At 45.2% G+C, this 22,809-nt stretch overlaps 1 protein-coding gene across 7 annotated transcripts in view; it reads right to left on the bottom strand.

Annotated features, from left to right (window-relative positions):
- nrxn2b (neurexin 2b) overlaps window positions 1-22,809 on the bottom strand; it is a 282,388-nt gene that overhangs the window by 216,012 nt on the left and 43,567 nt on the right. For all 7 annotated transcript variants that reach the window (XM_086105123.1, XM_086105122.1, XM_086105124.1 and 4 more), the window contains exon 3: window positions 8,806-8,826. In XM_086105123.1, coding sequence (XP_085961249.1) covers window positions 8,806-8,826 — 21 coding nt within the window. The remainder of the gene's footprint in view (window positions 1-8,805; window positions 8,827-22,809) is intronic.

Here is a 22,809-nt window from a genome sequence, read left to right as displayed (position 1 = left end):
GACATCATCTTACGGTTGCCATGGCACCCTCCTTGCAGTATATTTTCTAAATAGATTGAAACCCGTGTCCGTGTGTCAGTGATTTGATTTGATGGACAGTTCCGTTAGCACTTGTGTGTGTGTTGAATTGTATGTCAGACTGTTTGGGAAAAAAAAAAGTTTCTACATCTGATTTTCCAGGAACAAATCAATGGTTATTGGGGTTAAATCAAATCGGCACCGTTGTGTCAATACATGCAGATGAGACGTATTCACGCCGCCAACCTGCCAAACGCGCTTTCAAATAGCAATCAAAATAAAATGGCGAGGCATGCCCGCCTTTGTCAAGTGGGAGTCGACGAGGAGAAGCGAAATCACGACTGCTGAACGTTTTGGCAAAGGGCGGCGGGGACAGCGGGGCTGATTGCAGCCCCGCGTTGCGCAAACAAATACGAAATCACGTGCGTACACGTGTCGGAGCTTCCGACGCCGACGGGCCTCCTGCGGGAGTGAAGCCCATTTGATTCAAAGTTTAGCGGCTGAGTGGCCGCACGCTGCGTATGCACTTTGCGCTGCTTTTGTGTTAGCCTCCATTAGATATTGATTGGTCGGTGTGAGAAAAGGAAATCAAGAGGTACTTGGAATAAATGCAACGAGAGTCCTGAAGTGGCCTATTCGTGGAAAGGTTTGAGAGGAGGGAAAAAAAACAACCCTCCAGCGGGAACAGTCGGGTAAACATTTTGACATCGCAAATAAAGGTGCCAGACAAGCAAGTTTCTTCAATGTAGGCGGTGATCTGTTGTATTTGAATATTTGATGGGATGGTTATTTCATTTAACATTTGCTTATGAAAGCGAGTCTTTTTTTTTCTTTTTTCAATAAATATTTGAAAGACATGCCCCAGCTCATTTTGATCTGCGGAGGCCCAGACTCGCCATTTTATGTCCGCTTTAACTCCAATCTTGAGTTTCAGCGGTTGCGGCAAAACATTTCTGTGGCAAACGTTGGCAGCGTTGGACCAAAAGACAAAAGGAAATGCGTGGGCTGGAATTGGAGATGCGATTATTTTTGGGACACAGACGCAGAATCTGGGGCAAAGAAATATGAATCAAGACAAGAAATTGGCTCCACGCAGGAATCTGACCAAACAACGTCCTTGACGGGAGACGCACATGCACTCTACTCTGGCTGGTAGCAAACGATGGCTTTTATAGCACCCATTATTTCCACAGGGCCAAAGGAGTGACATCAAATATTTAAGAAGTTTCTCATGTCACTTCATGTCTGCTTGAAAGAGAAAGTAGCGAGCTGCAGGAGTGAAAGCACCGAGGGGGAAAACCCCCCCAAAACAAACAAACAAAAAAAAAACATGGATGTTGTGGGCGAAAATATTTGCTTGAATGAATCGCATCAATTTAAGGTGAACTTTTATTTCAATCAATTCGTGTCGGATACAAGTGAGCCCACTCATTTGGCCAATTTCTGGTGAACCTTTGCCAGAGGTTGACTGTCAAACTAAACCTCAAACTAGAAGAAGTACATTTATATTTCAGACCAACACAGTTGAGCAGCACATAATGGCAAACGTACATATAACCCTTCAAGCAACTGATATTTGAAGACATTCAAGATCACATGGCCGGCATATATTAGATTGTTCGTTTTATTTGTGTTTTGTTTTGCCTTTTTTAAATGATAAAAACAACCACAACAACAACAACTAGACAATAGACAAAAGAAAAACGTGAATAATATTGTTGTGCTATTTTGGAAGATTTATTTTTTGGGGGTGAGTTGTCCTCCCCTTCTCACTTAGAATTTGAGGATAATAACTTCTATATTTATTTTCAGACACACACTGATTATTCAGAAAAAAATATTTAATTCTCTCTCTCGCTCTTTCTCTCTGATATAAAATGTAAATAATAATTTGGTTGCTGGAACAGATTAACTGCACTTTCATTCATTTTAATGGGAACCTTTACCTTAATTTGTGAACGTTTCGAGTTAAAAACAGGGGCACGGAACCATTTAAGTTCATAAGTTGAGGTACTACTGTATTTGTCGAGTGTAGGATGGAAAAAAAACGGTCACTAAGCATACTCGGCAATACCTAAATGAATCCATTTAAAATGAGATAAAGATTTTTAAAAAAGGGCATTTTCACTTGAGTTATAGTTACTTGTAGTCAATTTTATAAACATAAGAAGCTTCAGTTACGATATTGATTTTATTTTTCGAAAATATGTTTTGAAATCTCAGTTTTAGTTATTGCGTTATTCTCCGCTAAATATAATTATCTCGGTCGTTACTGCATGTTTTGGGCAAATAAACTATTATCGAGTGCAATTATACCCCATCTAAAACCACACGACAATTTTTTGTTGTTGTTGTCTTGTGGCGAATGCGGGATGAAATTAATTCGTCCCCTCACCAGTTACAGAATGAATGCTTTTAATCGGACCAATGTCTTTATTACGGCCATTAAAAACATTTGGAAGTGCGTGTGTGTGTGTGTGGTCGACGACAAAGACGACAAACGCCAATCGGGCAGCAGAACTTGCTTGGAACGCTCTCTCGGTGGGAGTTTGGAAACGATGTAAAAATGAAGTGCGGAACTCCCTCCAGACCTCTAAAGTGTTCTGATCATTGAAATAAAGCTGCAAACGCGGCAGCTCGATCAGAAGCTTCGAACTGCGACCGGAAATACATTCAGAAAAGGCAATGGCGCGTTTAGCTTGTTGTGGCTACAAATAGCAGGTCAGCGCTTCTCGAAATGGAATAACGGCTTCCAGATGAATTCTCGACGAGCCATCCCATTTAAACTTCCCGTCGAACTGCCGTGCTTTCCACGGAGAGTGGGGCTCGGTGGCCACGGTATTTTTTTTTCATGCATCGCTGTAGCCATCGGCCGTATCACACGAGTCTTTGCATAGCTAAAGCTCCACCGGGGGAATAAATAAGTTCACAGACAGGACAGCAGACATTCGGGGCGGCCGTATGAAAAGTGCACCTTTCTCTTTGTTGCATTGCTTACTTCATGCCGCCGAATGACAGATTACACTATGCAGAAGGAGCGTTTGGACTTTTATCTGTACCCGCCAGCCAAGCGGAGCCAAAGGCCCGATATATGCTACTTGACAGCACATAATGAGATCGTTTTAGATTATGATGCAACTCCACATCCTGCCTTGGACTGGTAGAAAGGAGACTCACGAGATCCTACCAAGTAGTGGCGCAGTCGAAGTCTGCAGTCCAGAAAACATGTTAGTTGGCTTCTGTGTGCTGGATCAGTTCATCTAATCCGCTTTTTCCTCACGAGGTCCGCAGGCTTGCCGGAGCCTATCCCGGCTGACTTCGGGCAGCAGGCGGGGTACACACTGAACTGGTCGCCCGCCAATCGCAGGAACAAGCATCCGCGCTCACACTCACACCGAAGGACAATTTAGAGGGGTGGCCAAACATTTTGGACCGGTGATCAGCTTTTGAAGCGACCAACTTCCCGCGATCAACACGATCATGCATGTGCAAGCAATATACACACGCGCACACACACACACACACACACGGGTGCCGAACCACGCACATATGCACATACAGTACGCACGCCATGATGAGCAACAGCAGGAACGACCCCTAACATGAACGAAACCGAAACACAAAGCCACACAAATCCCCCCCCCCCCACCCTCCCACCCCATTTCCTCTTCCCACCCCTCGCGGTCGACTCGGGATTAGTCCGCTGGCTCCCGGCCGACTGTGATCGACATATCGCACATCCCTGATTTCGAGTGTTCCATCAACCTGCCATGTATTTTTGTTTGCCATGTTTTTGGAATGTAGGGGGAAACCCGAGTACCCGGAGAAAACCCACGCAGCCACAGGGAGAACTCTACACAGCAAGGCTGGTGCCGGAATCGAACACTGCACCTCTGCACTGTGAGGTGGACGTGCTATCCAGTCGCCCACCGTGCCGTTGGATCAGCTTCATACGGGTTTATTTGGGGATGTGATGACAGCCATTCTCAGCGGAAGGAACCAATAACATTAGCTTAACAAATCAGGAGGTTTGCCCGAGCAAGCCAAATGATTAAAAACAACAACAGGAAATCAGTCCTGTTATTACCTAATCAGAGGGCTCTTTATCACATAGCTGTGGGGAAGCTACTACGCAGGGCGTGGAAATAAGGTGGGGGAGGGGGGGGGGGTCCGCGCAGAGAGAGCAAATCAACCCGTTTCTATGCATGCATAAACACAACAATCTGGGTAAATAATTATTCAAAGTGTTTGCGAATGCTGATTACCAGCATCCCCTGGTTGTGCGTAATGAGCGTGAGACATTGGCTCATCAAATATGGATGAAATGAATGTCGACGCTTTCCACCGCGGCGCTCAATCACGGCCGCAGTCAACTAAAGGTGAGCGGCGTTGACGGGGAGGCGGGCAAACGGCGGCTCACGGCTGGCTTGCGAATCACCGAGTGACATACGATCGAACGAACGCGGGATGTACGTTTGGCTTATCTTGGCCTCACAAGCGCTCGGAATAAAATTGCGCATTCGGGCAGAGAGGAACTAGAGGATTGCAAGTAACAGCGCTTGGAAGCCGGTCTGAATTAACCCGCAATCCATATTTGATCTTTACTTGTCATCCAAAGGCTTGATGAACGTCAGGCTAAGGTTCCACAATCAAAGGCGGGGGCGAGCCCGCGGAGAGATGAGCTTTTAGCCCTGAACAAGGCGCCGTCTAATTCAGTCGTAGAACGAGTTGCCAAATTGAGGGCGACGTGGGAAATAAGACTTAAAAGGAAAGCCAATCGTTTCCATCACGCCCTGCTAAAGTCCGAGGGAGCAACATTGATGGAAATGGAAAACTCGGATCGAGATTTGCGCGGTGCTTATTTTGTGCCATGAGGAATAAAAACTGTTGTCGTGGCCTGAAGGTTGAGGGTTAGAGTTTGGGTCTAATATGTGCAATTATCTCCACAAGTGGAATTGCAGACGGTTCCAGGAAGGAGAAAAATAAGCAAGATGCACACGGCGGTGCATTCGGGGCTCGGCAAGGCTACCACGTCCAGGGCTCTGACAACTAATTTGCCCGAACATTTCCACAAAAAGGTCAAGGCAACTTTATGAATAGCGATGGCGGACGTAACGGGTAGGAAGAAGCTCTTCCACTTGGAGGCGCCTGTCAGGGTCCTGGTTGGAGTTCCTCAAATTAACTGTATTTCTCGAGTCAAAAGCCAAAGAATACAAATGAGTTTTGAGACGAGTTTTAAAGATGGCCAGTGAGGGGGGGCTTGCCGAATGCTCAGTGGGAGGTCATTCCAAAGAGAGGGACCAGCAACGGAAAAGGCTCGGTCCCCTCCAAACCTCCGCTTACTCCTCGGTACCTCTAATAATGGCCGGTCCGCAGACGGAGGACCTCAGAGAGGTCAGGTGGAGCGAGGCCATTTCAAGATTTGAAACCAAATAATAGGATCTTCAAAAGAACTCGAAAATGTATCGAGAGCCAGTGAAGGGATGGAGTTATGTGCTCCCTCTTACGAGTACCAGTCAAGAGGCAAGCAGCAGCATTCTGGACCAACTGGAGACGCTGCATGGAGGATTGGCTGAGTCCAAAGTAAAGTGCATTGCAGTCATTCAGCCGAATTACCCAACAAGCGACTTGTTGACCTTTTCTTAGTTGACCGTACCGCACAGCGAGGCAGAGGTTTTGATCCTAGGTCAACAATTACGGCAGGATCCATAGAACCGAGGGCCGAGGACCTTCATTCACCTCCATAGTGTGTACGATTGAGAGACGAGAATGTTGTCGAGCACAAAGCCTTTTTGGCATCTGCTGAACAAGTCCGCCTCATTTCTGATTACTCATCAGAGGAGAAGTGACAGCGGAGAGAGTAAAATCGTGTGGGGAGGCCCGTCCATGGGAGTAGAATAGACAGTTCAGCATTTCATTTTGTCAGAAATGTCCGCTTTTGTTTATCAGGAGCTCACGGAGAGGACGCAACACAAATCAGGGCGACCTTGAAATGAGCTAATGCTTGAAAAATGCAGGAAACAACGCTGAGCTTGTGCACTTTTTTTTTTTTAGAAACGCGGCGAAGGTCCGCAGCGGTTCGAAGGTTACTCCCACGAACGTTCCTGTTCATTAACGCACGTTATCATCTCCGATGAAACGAGTCATTTTGTTTCGGGGAAGGAAAAAAAAAAAGGGACAACAAGCGCGAGGCTGTCAAACAAGGACATCAGCGCGCGTGGGCGACGTGAGCGTGGCATTTCCCTCAACCTTTCGGCTCCGCAGCGAGACAGAAGGCAACGGGACGGGCGGGAGGATGAACTTCTTTCAGCCGGCACAATCTAGCCCCCCCCTGTGTCAAAGTCGAAGCTTTGCAGTCGCTGGCATTTCACGGCATAATTGAATCTGGAAAAAGGCCGCAGGTACACAAAAGGAATCGGCCAGCACTCGCAGATTCCCATTTTCCCTCTGCGTGTGTTTTTGTGCGTGTTCAAAAGAAGCAAGTCGGCCGTCATCTGCATATTGATTGCCTCTCGTCCGCGTTCGTGAACAACGGCTCAATGTTGACTCATCGATCAGAAGGTCATTTCATCGAATGCCTCATGAGTTTGATCTTCAAAGTTGGACATTTTGGGCCACATCTCAACCGGTGTCAGCAATGTTTTCGTCCCCCCAATATTGGTCTTCCAATAACGATGGACGACATGAGTGCAAAAGAACAAAGGGAATCTGGGTTAATACCCAAACGACACGAGTCCATTTAATATCGTCACTGCTCTGTTATCTCTTTTTGAGGCCTCCATGCCAAAGTTTTGGCTTGATGATGTTTCTTTCCCCAGGGATAAAATAAGCACGAAATCTTTCGTCTATTGCGGGTGATCCCAAACAATCTCATTTAACTACAGGGCCCCACTCAATGTGTAATCCGGTATCTCGAGCCAACACCGAGCCATTTTCTCCACAGCGAGGAGGGAGGATGATGAGAAACCAGGATTAGGTCGGAGGTCTGATGACCGAGACAGAAACGATCATTAGCCTTGATCAGATTGATTACGATCAGCTTGGTTGGGGCCTTAACATCCCCCATCCCAACATTAAATCAGACAAATTGACCAGGGTCGCATTTAATCTGCCGACGTCCAATCGCACGAGAGCCGGCGCCCGTTTAAACTCGGCCTGCTCGCGCTCTGTCCAATCGTCGGGTGAAAGAAGGCGAGGAAATTCAAAACGGCCCGCGTGTGTCGCGCCTTTTCAAATGCACCAATCCCAATCAGCTTGTGGAAACTGTTTGCATCACATTTGAACCTGGACAAGCAATGCTGAGAGCGCCACGGCTACCAAGTAGGCGCTTAGGTCACAGAACCATTTGTCGAACCTCCGTGGGACCGTGAAGCACATTTCAACCGTTGGCTAACAACAACAACAGAGTGGGAGGTGTTGGAATATTGAGACGACAGATCAGACTTGAGGTGAAGAAGCAAGTGATGGGCGCATGCTTGCTATAAGGACGCAAACGGCAGCGCGCGCCTTGTTTGCCGATGAAAGCGTCTCAGTGTCGCGGTAACATCATCAATCCGCGAGACACAGTGTTCAAGCGTGGCCCAGCGATCGCTTTCCGAAAACACCGCCGGGTTTCTGTACCTCACCGTCATCAATCTCACAACACCTTTGAACGCGCACGGTCAGTGAGTCTAATTAGCCCAAGAGGGTCAAAGGGGGGAGGACCCCCCCCCCCTTAAAAATAGCGAAGAGGCGTGCTACCAGAGTCCAACTCATCGCCTTTATAAGCACTGCTTGCTCTGAAAATAAACCGGACGACTCCGGGAGTAAAATTCATTTACATTTATCGACTCTCCATTTGGGAATTGTAAAAGTTGTTTACTTCTCCGGTCGGGTGTGAATGCGTTAAAAAATAAAAAAATTTAAAAAATCAAAGCACCACATCATGTTTCACGCTGTGTTCGACACACCGCGTACAAAGCAAGAGAATTACAACATAATCACTGACCGTTTCTTTGCGAATGACATGAAAAGTCATGGAGGGCTCTGAAAGTATGATTCATATGAGACACTTGTACACCGTATGACTCAGCAAATAACAGACAAATAAAACAGGCCTAGCGCTCCGAATGTCAGAATATGGGACAAAAAACACGCTTGTTTTCTCCTTGAACAGCAGCTGACATGCCCTCCCACACAAACACTGACCCACGCAAACAATTTTAGAACAGCCTTGCGCTTCCTCACGTCAGAAGTAAATGACAAAAATGTCAGCTCCAAGCTGCCTGCAAGCACGCGGATTTTACATACAATAAAAGCAGCATTATTCAAATGACCACAAGCAAACCGTCCACTTATTTTTCTCTTTTGGATTGGAAAATACATTTGGTGCGAGGAACTGAGCAACGTTATTTCACAATTTGACAGGTCATCAACCAGCTGCAACTCAACGGCAATCATACGCACGTTTAAGCAGCGACTTCCCAGCACAGAAATCACATATTGTTGATGTGACCGTGTTGTTGGGAAACAATCTGTCCATACGTAAGGACAGGTGACAAACCGAAATCAAGCACGAGTTATCGACGAGTCAAACGGCGTCCAAAGTAAATCCTGGAAGAGCAGAAAATAAACAGGAAAATAACAGTGTCGGCTGAGAGGGGGTTGCCACTCGAGTGGGAAACGGTCAATTTTGGCCCCCCTGGAAGTCACTTCAAACCGCAGTCCACCGTGACAATGCGCAGAGCATGAGCAAGCAGCCCGCGTCAGCGGCTACTGTCTGACTTGGTCAAAGAGGTGAGCTCTTACCTTCGGCGGCGTACTCCTCAGCTTCATCGAAGAATCCAAACGGGGAGCAGGAAGAAGAAAACAAAAAAATGGACACATTAGTCACTTAATTTACGGGGGTTAAAATACAGAACGCTAGCTAGCTAGTTCCAAGAAGTCAATTGATGGAAATGAGAACACGGCTTAGCTAGCTAACGGCTTAGCTCGCTGACTAGCTAGTGTTCTCATTTCCATCAATTGACTTCTTGGAACAAAATTTTAAGTCCAGATCATTTCAGAGTTGAAGGTTAATTGGCAGACCTTGCCCCTAAACATGGTTCCCCAAGTGGGAGTACTTTTGTAAACTTGCCCGAGGAGGAATACCATCGCACATCTATGCCGTTTCATTCTGCGTTGCCCTTACCAGCCATTCCCTTTATCCTGGAGGTGTTTGCTATTAGAATGGATTCCACATTGCCCGAGGTTTGAAGCCCTGCGAGGGCTTCGCGCAGGAATGTGGCGAATGTCTGCTCTACAAAAGGCATGTGTGTGTTCACTGCTCTGAAGGGGTTGTGATCAACCAATTAAAAAAAAAAAAATGTCAAGAACATATTGACAAAAGCACCTTTTTATTACGTATTTGTGTTCAAAAATAAATGATTCATTAATACGGCGGGTAACACTGAAAAGAAAATAGGTCTACACAAAACAACTCTAATCATAGTTCAGAAGCAGATATTGTCAAGGCAGCTTTGCATCATTGGGTTTTGTTATCAGCTAAGGCCAAAAAAAAAAGGCTATTTGATATAATTTTCGAGTTTTTAAAGAAGTAAAGAGATGGACGAATTTACTTTCATCAAACAGAAGCTTTGTCCTGAACTCCATTGCGCTGTCAAAAAATTTTTGGGGGTGAAAAGTTAATCTGTGAGAGACGGCCTTTGCAGACGTCACATGAAATCTCTACGACAAAGACGAAAAGAAAAGTTAAAAAAACCTGCGCCAGACAAATGCGCCTTTGCGGTTAAGACGTCCTCTTCCAGATCAAGAGAAATAAATAAGTAGGCTGACTGATTTGGATCACGGCGACACGGCAGTCAGGATGAAAGGAGCCAAAACGAGATGTGGGGTCAAACGAAGACGATCACGCGGATGGAACTGATATGAAGAGGAGGTGTTCGGCGTGAGACAAATGTTCACTAATTGAACAATATGGCATATTTCCACCTGGGAGGATGTCTCGATATTGATATTTTTCTCTGTGGCAATTCCAAATGAAGCCTTTGATATTTCTACAGGAAGCGGCTGAATGAAGCCGACAGTGATCGGGAGGCGACCGGCTGAGGTCCATCGATTCTGCGGAAAACCTTCTCACATTTGGGAACCGTTAGTGGTGGCCCAAACCGTTGCGGGATATCCAATAATGAATGGCTGCATTGATAGTTTCTGTTGTGTTGGTTGGAGTTATGCATTCTTCGCAGGACGCTCTTATTTTCTTCTGCTGATCAGTGGTGCTTGAACATTAATGCCAGCTAAAAGCTAGCGCGTTTGAAACCGTGGGTGTTCTGGTTCAGGTTTTTTTTTTTTGTTTTGTTTTGCTTTTTTAAGAAGAAAGAAAATGAAAGACAGAAAACACTTCCCATGGGTGGCAAGTGATCGATGGCAGGCAACAGGCTCATAATAGACACTGCACCGATGTGGAAAAAGATCAAACTAGATTTAATAAAAACAGTGAAAGGGATGATTTCAGCCGATCGTTTTCACCGAATTCGCACTCGGGCTGGCCACTGCAGGCCAGACGGCAACAATTCTGTGTTCATTGGAAAAAATAAACGTATCTGAATTCCTAGAAAGTTTCTACATTTGGATTACTCTGGACCACCGCCCTGAGATCAATTTGGGCTGCTGTTTCCTTGATTTCCGATTGTTCTGGCTCCTGAAGAGCCATGTAACATTTGTTTTCTGTTTCTATAGTTACAGAGCTGCTTTATTTTGTAATGTCAATTTGATATTGTGAAGGGCACACCGGATGTTGCTGCGTGAGACACTTCCTGTTTCACGTTGGGCGGGGAACCTCCGAACGATGGATTGCAACTTCATTACGTAGGCCAAGCACAGACTGTATGTAAATTTATTATGTAAATGTTTGTCATATTACTAATTAGTGGGGTGTGTTTGTCGTATATTTTCATTTGTCTGGCGTTCCAATTGTTTAGTTAGCATTTACGATAGCAATAGCAGTTTTTCATAATTATTTTGATAGAAAAGCTAAGTCAACAACTCACATAACAGAAATAAGACTAAGAACCCAACGCTCCACCGACGCCTTTAAGCAAGACCTAGAAAAACAAAACTGGACCGAGGTCTACTCAAACGAAGACCCAAATACAGCGTTTGAAGTATTTCAGTCTACCATAATCTCCTTATATGATAAACATTTTCCATTAACTAAAGTCTCCAAAAAGTATAAAGACCCAAGTAAGCCATGGATAACGAAAGGCATAGAAAACGCATGTAAAAAGAAAAACAATTTATATAAATTGTTTTTAAAATTGAGAACTGAAGAAGCAGAAAAAATATATAAGACCTATAAAAATAAACTAGTAAATATTATAAAAGAGATCATTATCATGCACTATTAGAGCAGAATAAAAGTAACACACAAGAAATATGGAAGATACTTAACCAAGTAATCAGAAATAGTCCTAAAAAAATGGATTATCCAGAGTATTTTATCAAAGGCAAAAATACTATTTTGGAAAAAACTGCAGAAATAGCAACTGAATTTAATGAGTATTTTGTCAACATCGGCAGTAACCTAGCAAAACAAATTCCTGATCCAACAAACTTGTTTGAAATAGATAGATATGTAGAAAAAAACTCCTCCACGACGTTCCTTACTGCTGTAAAACAAGAAGAAGTATCAAATATTATAAAAACTTTTAAAAATAAAAAGTCAACTGATTGCTTTAATATTGACATGACAATAATAAAGCAGATTATAGAATATGTAGTGCGATCTTTCACACACATATGCAACCTGTCATTCAAAGCTGGTATCTTTCCATCAAAAATGAAAATTGCTAAAGTTATTCCAATCTATAAAAGTGGAGAAAGACATCGGTTTACAAATTATAGACCAATATCACTACTACCACAATTTTCAAAAATATTAGAAAAACTATTTTCTCGCAGACTTGATAGCTTTATACAAAAGCATGCGCTGTTAAGTGAGAATCAATATGGCTTCAGGGAAAAACGGACCACCTCAATGGCAGTTATGGAGTTTGTGGAAGCAATAGCCACTAATATAGACAACAAAGAATTTACTGTTGGGGTTTTCCTAGATCTAAAAAAAGCTTTTGACACAATAGATCACAGTATATTATTGAAAAAACTAGAAAGATATGGCATTAGAGGTGTATCTTATAAATGGATAAAAAGTTATTTAGAAAACAGATATCAGTACGTGCAACTCAACAATAAAAAAACGAATCAACTGAAAATCACTCACGGAGTTCCTCAGGGGTCAGTGCTTGGTCCAAAACTATTCATCTTATATATAAATGATATCTGCAAGGTCTCAAAACAATTTAAATGTGTCCTATTTGCTGATGATACAACTTTCTACTGTTCTGGAATAAATCTGAAACAGCTCCTGACAACCGTAGAAAACGAATTAAACAAATTAAAAAACTGGTTCGACAGAAATAAATTGTCACTTAACCTGAAAAAATCGAAGTTAATTGTTTTTGGCACAAGACCAATCAAACACCAAGCTAAAATTATGGTAAACTCAATTGAGATAGAAAGAGCGTATGAAACCAAGTTTCTCGGATTAGTAATAGACTCAAAACTATGTTGGAAGCCACATATCGATAACGTAAAAAGAAAAATAGCCAAAACCGTAGGGATCCTCTACAAAACCAAGGAAGTGCTAAATAAGAGATCTTTGTACACATTATACACTTCATTATTATTACCATATATGACCTACTGTGTGGAAATATGGGGAAATGCCTGCAAAACAAACACACTCCCTATTCTCAACATACAAAAAAAAGCAATTCGAATTATTAATAGATCAAAATATACGGAACCCACAAATCCACTATTTGTCAAATTAAATACGATGAAATTTTATGACCTGGTTGACTTTAAAATCGCCCAATTAATGTACAAAGCACACAATAACCTGCTCTGCCAAAACATTCAGAGGTTTTTCGAAATTCGAGAAAGCAGCTATGATTTAAGAGGTACCAACTTATTCAAAAAACTCAAAACAAGAACAAACATCAAGCAAAGAAGTGTATCTATCAAAGGTGTTAATCTGTGGAATAATCTCGAAACGGACCTGAAAATGAGTAAATCGCTTGCTGAGTTCAAAAACAAATTCAAAAAAATAGTACAAACAACCTACATCAATCAGAGTTAAAATGATAAATTCAAAACATTAAATATAATGATAAATCAGAAATAAGTTGATAAATAGAGAAAGGTATATAAATATCCATTATGAATACAAGAGAAAATTGACACAAGAGTGTCAGGGTGTGGAAGTATATAATCCCGATACAAACCAAAAGTTGTAAAAATATCACGGTAAAGGGTAAAGTATGAGCCTTAATGGAGACTTCTTTCTATTTACTTTTTTCTTTTCTGATTGATATAAAAATGATTTATTAGATACAATCACATAACGGGGTAGGACTAGAAAATTTTTTTACTTCTTCCTACTCCCTTGAACATAATAACTGTGTTGAATGAAGATTGATTTCTTTCTTTTTACTTTTTTTATGTACCTTATTTTCTGTCAAATTATTACTGTATATATGTTTTATGTTCAATAAACAAACAAACAAACAAACAAACAATTAGCTGATTAGCTCGCAAACGTTAGCAACACTAGCGTAGTCACGCGTTCGTCAAGCGTCAGACAAGTGGGGCACGCTGTAACGTTGCAACATGTAAGTGTTTTTATGTTTGTCTGTTCCAGATTTACACCTTCTTGACTAGCCTGTGATTAAATTGCCAGAAACATCAATGGTGTGGTCATTGAAGGAGTTATCTGTCTGTCTAGCCCGAGGGTCGGCAATACGCGGCTCCAGAGCCGCATGCGGCTCTTTAGCGACATCTAGGGGCTCCCTGGAGCTTTATAAAAAATGTTTGAAAATGGAAAAAGATTTTGATAGTAGGCTAATATAGCTCAAATAGATATCGATACATGTTGCAGCTCCAGAAAAGGAAAGCTGTGGTGTTGTTTTTTTAAAACGTACACTTTATGCTTTTAACAGTCTCGACAAACACTGAAACGTCTGCGTCCGACTCCGTGCCTTCTCTCTTCTCGTTCAACTCGAGAGGCGTTCAAAGACAGCCTCCGAAAAACGGAAATTAATGATCGCCTCACTGACACTAAGAAAAGCGAAAATAATGCACCAAAACAAAAAAAAATCAAGCGAGGGAATTACAAAATAAATTCTATGGGGGCGTTTGTGAACACACAACAAAGGAATGAATAACAAACAATTCTGAGACAGTCCAGTCTCCTACATACATACAGCATATGTTACGTTCATTGTAAGTTTTATAGAAGGCTTTTATTTTTTTGCGGCTCCAGACATATTTGTTTTTTTTTGGGGGGGGGGGGGGGGTTGTCCTATATTCAACATTTTGGGTTCCCGACACCTGGTCTAGCCGCAACGGGGACGCGGCGAGGGCGGAAGACCGATCGTTTTGACTCCCATCCGAAATAAGAGGACTGAGGACTTTGAGGGGGAGGGTAAAAGCAACTATAAATTGATTCTATTTCTCGATAATCCTTTGCTTTTCTCAATAGTCTTCTCAGCAATTTACATTTGGTGAGCTTAACCCAATACACGACTCGTAATCAGATTTATGGGACAAAATTAATTCTCCTCGTTGTTGTACATTTAGACAAATGCGATTTCGACTGAGCTCTGTTTAAAGTGACCGACAAGCCCTCCTGGAATTTGGCAAATTCATTATAGGACTGGAGGAGGTTCGTGTTCTTTTGTCCTTTCCCCTGAAATCCGCTTTCAGATCCTACCACGAAACAAATTTGCTCCAATGGCTCTCCGAGAAACACATGCATCTTCTTGCCCGTGCGCGCAAACCGGTGTGGACAGAGGACAAGTGAATCTCCGGCGTCTTTGGAATCTTTCATTTGTATGAAAGATTCCAAAGACGCGAAGGCGGAATGTTGCGTGCTGAAGGTCAAGAGAGGAGAGGGGCAGGCGGCGGGTTGGAGGCAGTCTGGCAGTTTACTAATGATAGCAGCACATTGCTATCGACACCCGGCACTCCCCTGGGACAGCACATCTTATCTTTGCAAAGCCGTGGGGAGACAGCAGAGATGGGAGTGTGGCGGGGGTTGGGGGGAGGGCGAGTAATGAGGAGGCGGGAGGCGACCAGAGTGGAGATATGAGACGAACGGGAGCGGCGCAGTCAAACACCTTGGCAAGGCGACTTATCTCCAAGGTACGAGGCAGGATGGCAGCGCCGGAACAAGAGCGGGCGCCACAAGAAATGTCAAGACTCCGCAGCCACTCGCGGTCTTTTCGCCCAACTGCTGCTTAATGGGCCAGCGCGGGCAACAAACGGGAATGTCCAGATCATTTCAAGGGTACCCTAATGGAGCAAGCTGCGTGGGTTCAAGTACGCGCCGCTTGTCATTAGGGCTAAGACAATGCCGCCCAAGGTCAGGGCAAATGGTTTGGTGTCAGGAAAGGAAAGTTTTGTCCCCGTCAAGATGCTAATGAGACATTCTTACATGCGGTCCCATTTGCTTAATGTGTTCCGACAGACACGGGCTGGTAAATAAAGCGTCTTTCACCCTCGGCTGGAAGGAAACGCGTTCTGCGGACCTCCACCAAAGGCTCTTTAATGTTTTGTTGCAAGTCCGCTAATGATCACGTTATTCCCTGCGTACGCACAATCGTTTGTTTCGAAATGAATTGATTTGGAATCAACATGGCAGAATAGCTCAGACAAAAGTCGGACGCGCTGGATTCGTGTGCATGCTTGCGTCCGGGGCGGGGGAGTCATAAATGCCTTGGCTGGTAACTGAAAAACAAAAAGGCACCGTGGCCATTGATCAATCAAAATCAATCAGGTTCTTGCTCCGACGCGGACAAATAAGCCCCTAAACAAATCTGATGGAGTCCCGTTGCTCGGCATGGACACGTGTCGAGCAATTTGTTGTGAAGATAAGCCAACAAGAAGCTCAACGGCCCCTTCGGATGGAAGCAGGGGCAAAACAAACAATCATGAAAAAAATGGAACGCCTGACAAATCTCTTGATCTCCGCCTCTTACTCTTCTCAGCTCTGTTGATTTGGTGTGTTTTTGGACCTCGAGTCATCCGTCGATCCCCCCGTCGTGAAATTGCTTTTGTCGATGCGGCCGTTCAGAACTGGCGAACAAAAGCCCATTCGCTTGGAATGAATTGAGAAAAGAAGCAAAAGACCCAAGGGGCAGATTTTCGTGACAATTATTGACCATCCTCGACTGAGTGAGGATCGACGCCGCCTGAATACCCGACGTGTCGGCTAACCTATTGTCGGGGAGCAACACAAGTAGAGGAAGCTAGCCAATTCCCGTTTTCTCTTTCAGCCATCTCAGGAGCAGACTCGCGGACAACAGAATTAATGAAAACGCCAGACTCTCCTGGTATTGTAACGTCACGTGGGGGGGGGGGGGGGGGACTTGAGACGCAACAAAGCTGCTGTAAACATTACAAGCTGTCACTTGTACCAAGCCAGCCATCAAAAAAGGCCATTTATAACATTTCGAAGTGAACTACTTTCCCTAAGCGGCACCGTTTCATCAGTGTTGTGGAATTATCTCTTGCAAGGTGGGGTGGGGGGTGATGCTGTAATGTCCAAGTAAGCTGCTGGAAACGCTCACATCCCGCATCTCACTTGCAAAGCTATTAAGGGTGAGCACGGCTTATAACACACACACACACACACACACTGACAGAAGCAATTACACATGCAAGGTCAAGAGGAACTAATGTGACTGGCTGAAAGTGGTCAGTGAGACCCTGAGGGGCTGAGCAGGTCAAGCCCGAGATTTGTATCATAGCCTGGCGTACAGTCCGGGAAGGAAGTTGGAGTTGAATTTGTGAGTAAAACATCAAGCGAAAACCTCGGGGGAGACAGGTGAGACAGAATTATTGTTTTGTTTCATCACAGGCGCATTGATTTGCTTTGCTGAAGTGTTTGGAGCCAAACAATGTGCGCCACAGAACGGCAAAAATTAACTTCCCACCTCTGCAGCCAGAAAATAATAAAATAACCCAAAGGTGTTGTTGATTTTTTTTTTAAGTTCAATAAATGTTGTTTGCTTGTTGCGCAACCGCCGGGGTGGCTGGGAGTCATCTGCGAAGCTTGCCGCTTCCGACTTTAGGCCAAAGACTCATAGAATTCACCAAACTTGACAAAAGAAGCCCCAGGACATTGTTTTCATGTTTCTGCAAGTGACCCATGGCACCCCGAGAGGTAAATCATCCAGTTTCTCAGTAACCTGGATTCCCTTCTTTGTGTTTACGATGTCAAAAGTTGACTTCCTGTTGCTTTCAGGGCACAGCTAGCCAAAGTGCTAATTGGTGAACAAAGAGCGGTGAATTCGGTCCCGCAATTGGCAAGACTTGTTCAAATGCAAGCAAACCTGCAGCCGAGTTTAAACGTGAGAAAATGAACTCAACCTCTGGCGGCCATCTTTCAACACGAGTCCAGAATTAACGAGGACGTGGCAGGTGGGGGGACGGGGGGAGGAGTGTGACACGTTGGCCAAAAGCGCGACAATGACACGCTGACCTTTTCGAGACGCATCGCCGCCGAAGAAGACGTGCCGGTGACAGTTTGCGCTCATGACTTTGGAGGTGATTAGCAAAAGGAAAACAAACAGACAAGCCACTGACGACACACTTGCAGCAGCCGCTCAGGCTTCTTGCCAGGTGCCAAGGCGACGCCAGCACAAAGTAAACACTCGGGAATACGAGCCCGAACGCAAGCAGTCCATCTTCCGCGCCATGCGCCGCCTTCATTTGGCGGACGGTGACTAAACCGGATGTTAGCTCATTGTCTGGTCGTTTTTTTGGGGTTCGGAAAAAGTGCCAAATCTTTGGCTATTTATGCAAACTGGACCTTGAGATGTAAACACATGAGGAATTTATTCAAAGCGCAAACAAGGGCCTTTTAAATGACACTCCGCCTTGCGTGTGATCGAAAAGCGGGCGTTCATTAACCCTTACACGCACCTGTGACCTGATAACATGATAAGGTCTGTGCGCTGTAGTAACCGCTGTCCCTGAAAGGATTAATCTGGGGCTCGAGTGTATATATTCAAAGCCACTTCTGACTTTTATATTTCGATAGAAGAAGGAGAAGAAGAAGTGGGTCATTTCCATTAAAGCCTTTGAAGCTCTTATCGCCAAATGTAATACATGGGGATGAAATGAGCAGCACAAGGAAAAGAAACACTTTCTTTTTTTTTTTTTTAATAATGTGCTCTTTCAACTGTTGAATTAGTCTGTAAATTTCCGCTTCGTTTTAAGGAACCAATATTTAATTCTGCGCCAAAGCTGTGTGCAGTACGCTGCTGTTCAGTTGGAGACCAAACCTCAATTTCCTTCGACTCAACCAGAACAAAACGGAGGTCTGGCGCGATGATTGATTGGGTTCGGACTTTCAGCGGGCACAACAGATCCATCCCCAAAACAGCCGTCGAGCAGCTGAAAAACATTCCCGGACAGAAGGGTGGCATGCTCCAAGCGGACCGGAAGGACTTTCTCTGCTTTTATATCTCCGGTAGGCTTGATTATTGTCATGGGCTTCTGAGTGGAATCCCTCCGAAGAGCAAGAAACGGCCGCAGCTCACTGCGAACGCTACGGCTCGGGTTCTGCCCACAACAGATAGCACAGCACATCTTACTCCAGTCTTACACACCTTATACTGGCTCGCAGTCAGCTGTAGGAGATCATTTACAATTCTGGCACTGGTCTGTCAATCACTGAATGGCTTCGGTTCTGAATACATTCAAGAAATGCTCAAGGAATGCTCTGAGCTCAGCGGACTCGGATCAATTCGTGGAGGCCAGAGTCCGCAAAAAAATAGGGGGCATCAGCATTTCGCTGTTATGCTGCACACAAATGGAATAAAATGCCAAGAGAGAGGAAGTTAGGCCCATGCGTAAATGCTTTTAAATCCATCAAGGTACCTCCAAGATTAAGATTAAGGCCAAAATGAAATGTCTTAAATGTGTTTGCCCTTAAATGTTTGGGAACTGTGAAGCACGTTGAGTTACCTTGTGTATGAAATGCGCTCGATATATGAAGCTGCTTGAAGTTGCCTGAACTGGAAGGACGTGGACTGCGCGATGTTCGTTTTAATACGCCGCGCGTTGCAATCTGATTGCATCTTAATCCGATCCCGGAGTGCAGTCTGTGGATGCAGTCGTTCGTTCCATTTAGGAATCCGCTCATCAAGTACTAATCCCGTCAAACCGGCCAGCAAATCCTTTTAGGTTTTGCCCAAGTAACGATAGATCCTAGATAAGTAAGTAAAAGATTCACCTGGGTACTGGCTGTACAAATATGAATTCAACGATGTTGATCTTGGAGGCGTCTTCAGATGAACATGCAAAGTTTACATTTTGGGGGTGGGGGGGGGGGGGGGGCTGAGGTTTTTTTTCATCGGTAGAACTGCTGCCGTTATCGGTGGCTCCACCCTTTTCTTCTCACCTTCATGAACACGAAGTAAGTAAACAATAAGAACAAACACTTATCACTCCAAACAACGTTGTCCCCCCCGCCCCCCATGAACACCTCTTAAACATTTGTTTATTATAGCGCGCGCATCAAGTCATCGGCACATCACAACGGTGCTTCGCAAACCAGTTGTTTTGTTGACAGATGAACGCTTTCTTCGCTTGTAAATGCCAATTAAAATCTGTCCATCTGCCACGCAGGATGACTGGCACATTGTCGACGAAACATGAAGCGCCCGGGAAGAGAACCGTCTTTGCCTCACACATCCCTCGCAGACAGCTGGGCGCACGGTCTCGTATTCGTGGACCAGATCTGAATCCTTTCTTTGAAGGCGGCCACGTAAAGAGCCGCCTCGACATGCGGCCGCAAGCTAACGCAAGGATACACTCGGAAAAAGGTCAGCGCAGAGAGTCTGGCTCAGAGAAGAGGAGATGAGAGAAGGCATCATCTTTGACCTAGATCGGCTGATGAGCTTCCAGCGCACATGCCGGACAAATAAAGGCGGCTGGCAAACGTCCACGGCGTCTCCGGAGCCCAGACGGATCGCTTGTAATATGCTGCCGTCGACGTAAGGCAACAATTCAACGTTATTGCTTTCGAGTATCAGTTTCAGCAGGGCCGGCTTTTGACCTTCCACACGCGAAGGTCAAAGGCAGACATCAGAGCCGGGTGGCGTTTCAATTGCCTCGGACTCAATGACAGTCTTACGGCACCCTTGCGACCGCATCATCAGGTGTCATCCATCATTCATGGCACCGCGCCTCCACTGAACGACAAACACCGAAAGCGAAACTTGCACCCTGTCAATAATGCATGAGCATGGGGGCGGCGTCCAATCGTCACAGCGCGGGGGGGAGGGGGGGGGGAGGAGCTTCCACCCAACGGAACAATCCCTTAATTAGCTCTGACTAAAGTCGTGCTCACACAACGGGCGTGCCTGCTCCTGATCAGCGCATGAAATGTGCAAGCTAACCCCCACCCCCCCCACCCCCCCGAATCACCCCAATCCATCCGATCCTTCTCCTCATCCAAAGCTTGAAAGGGCAGCTGCCAATAATGCCGCCTGATTATTTTTGGGTTCCACTCCACAACTGTTTATTGTGCTTGCATTAGCCGGGCGCCGTCATTCTAATTACACCGACATCTTTTGCGGAGGATAAAAGTTAATAAGCTTTTATGAAATAATGACATGACCTTTTTATTTATTCATCGACAGCGACGCCTCCCTCCCGCCCGCGTCTCCACCTCGCTGAGTGTTTAGTGGAACTTCCCTCGCAGGGTCCAATCAGATTCTACTGGCACGCTGCTGGTGAAGTGCACGCGGAGACGACAACCTTGATCATCATTCCAACACTTTGTCCTCACAAATGGACGAAACCATGACATTTGAAAAGGAATCTGTGCACGCTGCACTTCCTCATATCGCACACGACAGTAACAACACAGCCGGCGCGTTATTTTTCGCAGTTGAGTAATCTGACTACAGTTACAATTCGTGACCGGGTAGCAGTTACTGATGTCAATCAGCTCACAGAAAGCTGACTGCCGCTTTCTCATCCTTCACAAGTGGCAGTGCCATTAACTGCCTGTTGAGGGCAGCAGTGAGCGACATTTGCCGACACTCGAATAGGTATCACACATTTTCAGTCACTCGACGACATGGAATAAAACTACCGGTAATGAGCGCAGATATGTAAAAAATAACATTTTACTTGATAATAGTAATACAAGATCATTTATTTGTGCTAGCTTGTATCCAGAGTTGAAAAGGTTCTACATTGGGCCCCTGAGCTCCCGTTGTGCACCTTCCCAGTTTCCGAACAGCTCCGCAAAGAAAATGAACCAGATGCGAATTCACCTTAGTCTTGTTTTTTATAGTACTGGAGTCATTTGACTCTGCTCATTCAGGTTTGCGCTTGAGCACACCCAACGCCCCATGGAGGAGTAATGTTCACCAGGCACGAGGCACAACAACAACAACAACAACAACAAAATGCTCCACTGCAAAAGTCTGTGCAAGTGTGTTCTGAACCAATTGTGGTTTTAAACATCACCCCCCCCCCCCCCATTAGCACTCCAGATTTGACAAAGAGATACATTCTTGGAAGCAGAATGTGACCTGGAAGCAGGCTGCGGTCACACGGGTCCGCAGCGTTTAGCCTGTGGCCATTGTGTGGGACTGCAACTTTTCTACGGGTTGAGGGCATCCATTTCGGCTTGAGACGTACACGTTATCGACCCGAAGCAGCCCACCTTCACGTCTGGGGGGGGCTGTTGAACTGAGACATTACTTGCCCTCCCTATGCGAATATGGCAACGACTGCGTGAGCTTTGCGGATTCTCAATGAGACAGCGGCCAGCGAGGCATAAAAGAAGGAATACAGAACCAAGGAGTCGGAACGAAGGCTATAACGACGCGCCTGCTTTTTTTTTTTTTTTTCCGTCTCGTTCGCAAGAGTGCATGTGAAATGGGCTGTTGGCATCATGCAAAGGGACAGTGTTCAGATGGGTCAGTGAGTCGCCAAATAGGACGTTTCCACAGGGGAGGAGCCGGCATACATCCTGACAGGGAAAAGAAGAAGACCATTCTAGTTCGAGTGAAAAAGAAATCTTCATGGCCAACCACTCCTCTGAAGACTTTCTGCGAGGTTTTGTCAGCTCAAACGCCCACACGCTAGAAGGACAAATTTTGCATTCAGAACATTTCTTTTCAAAGATACAACTACGGTAAGGTGAATATAGAAATGTACGCCGCAGGCTAGTAGAGGTACAATGAGACAAGAACACATTGGGCTTCCTCATTGCACCTTTGCAACCGGGGTCAATAATTTAGCAGGCTCCGATGCCACGTCCCACAGCTGTGCGTAAGACCAAATTTAGTGGGGGAACGGCGCTTTCGTTTTGACAGGCTGAGCTGATGGTGCGCCCTCCAGGAAGGGTAGACCTCCCCCTCTCCCCCAGATTCCGTTCCGACACCCGCCTCCAGTTCCTTAAAGGAGCATCTCTGTGAAGCGAAGGATGTGTCACCGCAGTGAAAGTTGACTGGTCGGCGGCTCGCTGCCAAGTCGCAAAAAAATAAATAAAAAATAAAAAAAGGAAAGAGGGGCTCTGGAAGATGCACAACAGAAGGAAGTTGACTGGTCTGTCACACAACAGGAAGCTTGATGTCTCTTATATGCAAGTCAGGAAGAGTCAAGCGTATAATGCAGGGGTGTCAGACATACGGCCCACGGGCCGGAACCGGCCCGCGAGCGGGT

This window comes from Hippocampus guttulatus, chromosome 2, assembly GCF_054856545.1.
Source record: "Hippocampus guttulatus isolate MCC_2025c chromosome 2, RoL_Hgut_1.0, whole genome shotgun sequence".
Classification (NCBI taxonomy): Eukaryota; Metazoa; Chordata; class Actinopteri; order Syngnathiformes; family Syngnathidae; genus Hippocampus; species Hippocampus guttulatus.
This window is presented reverse-complemented; position numbering and strand designations above follow the sequence as displayed.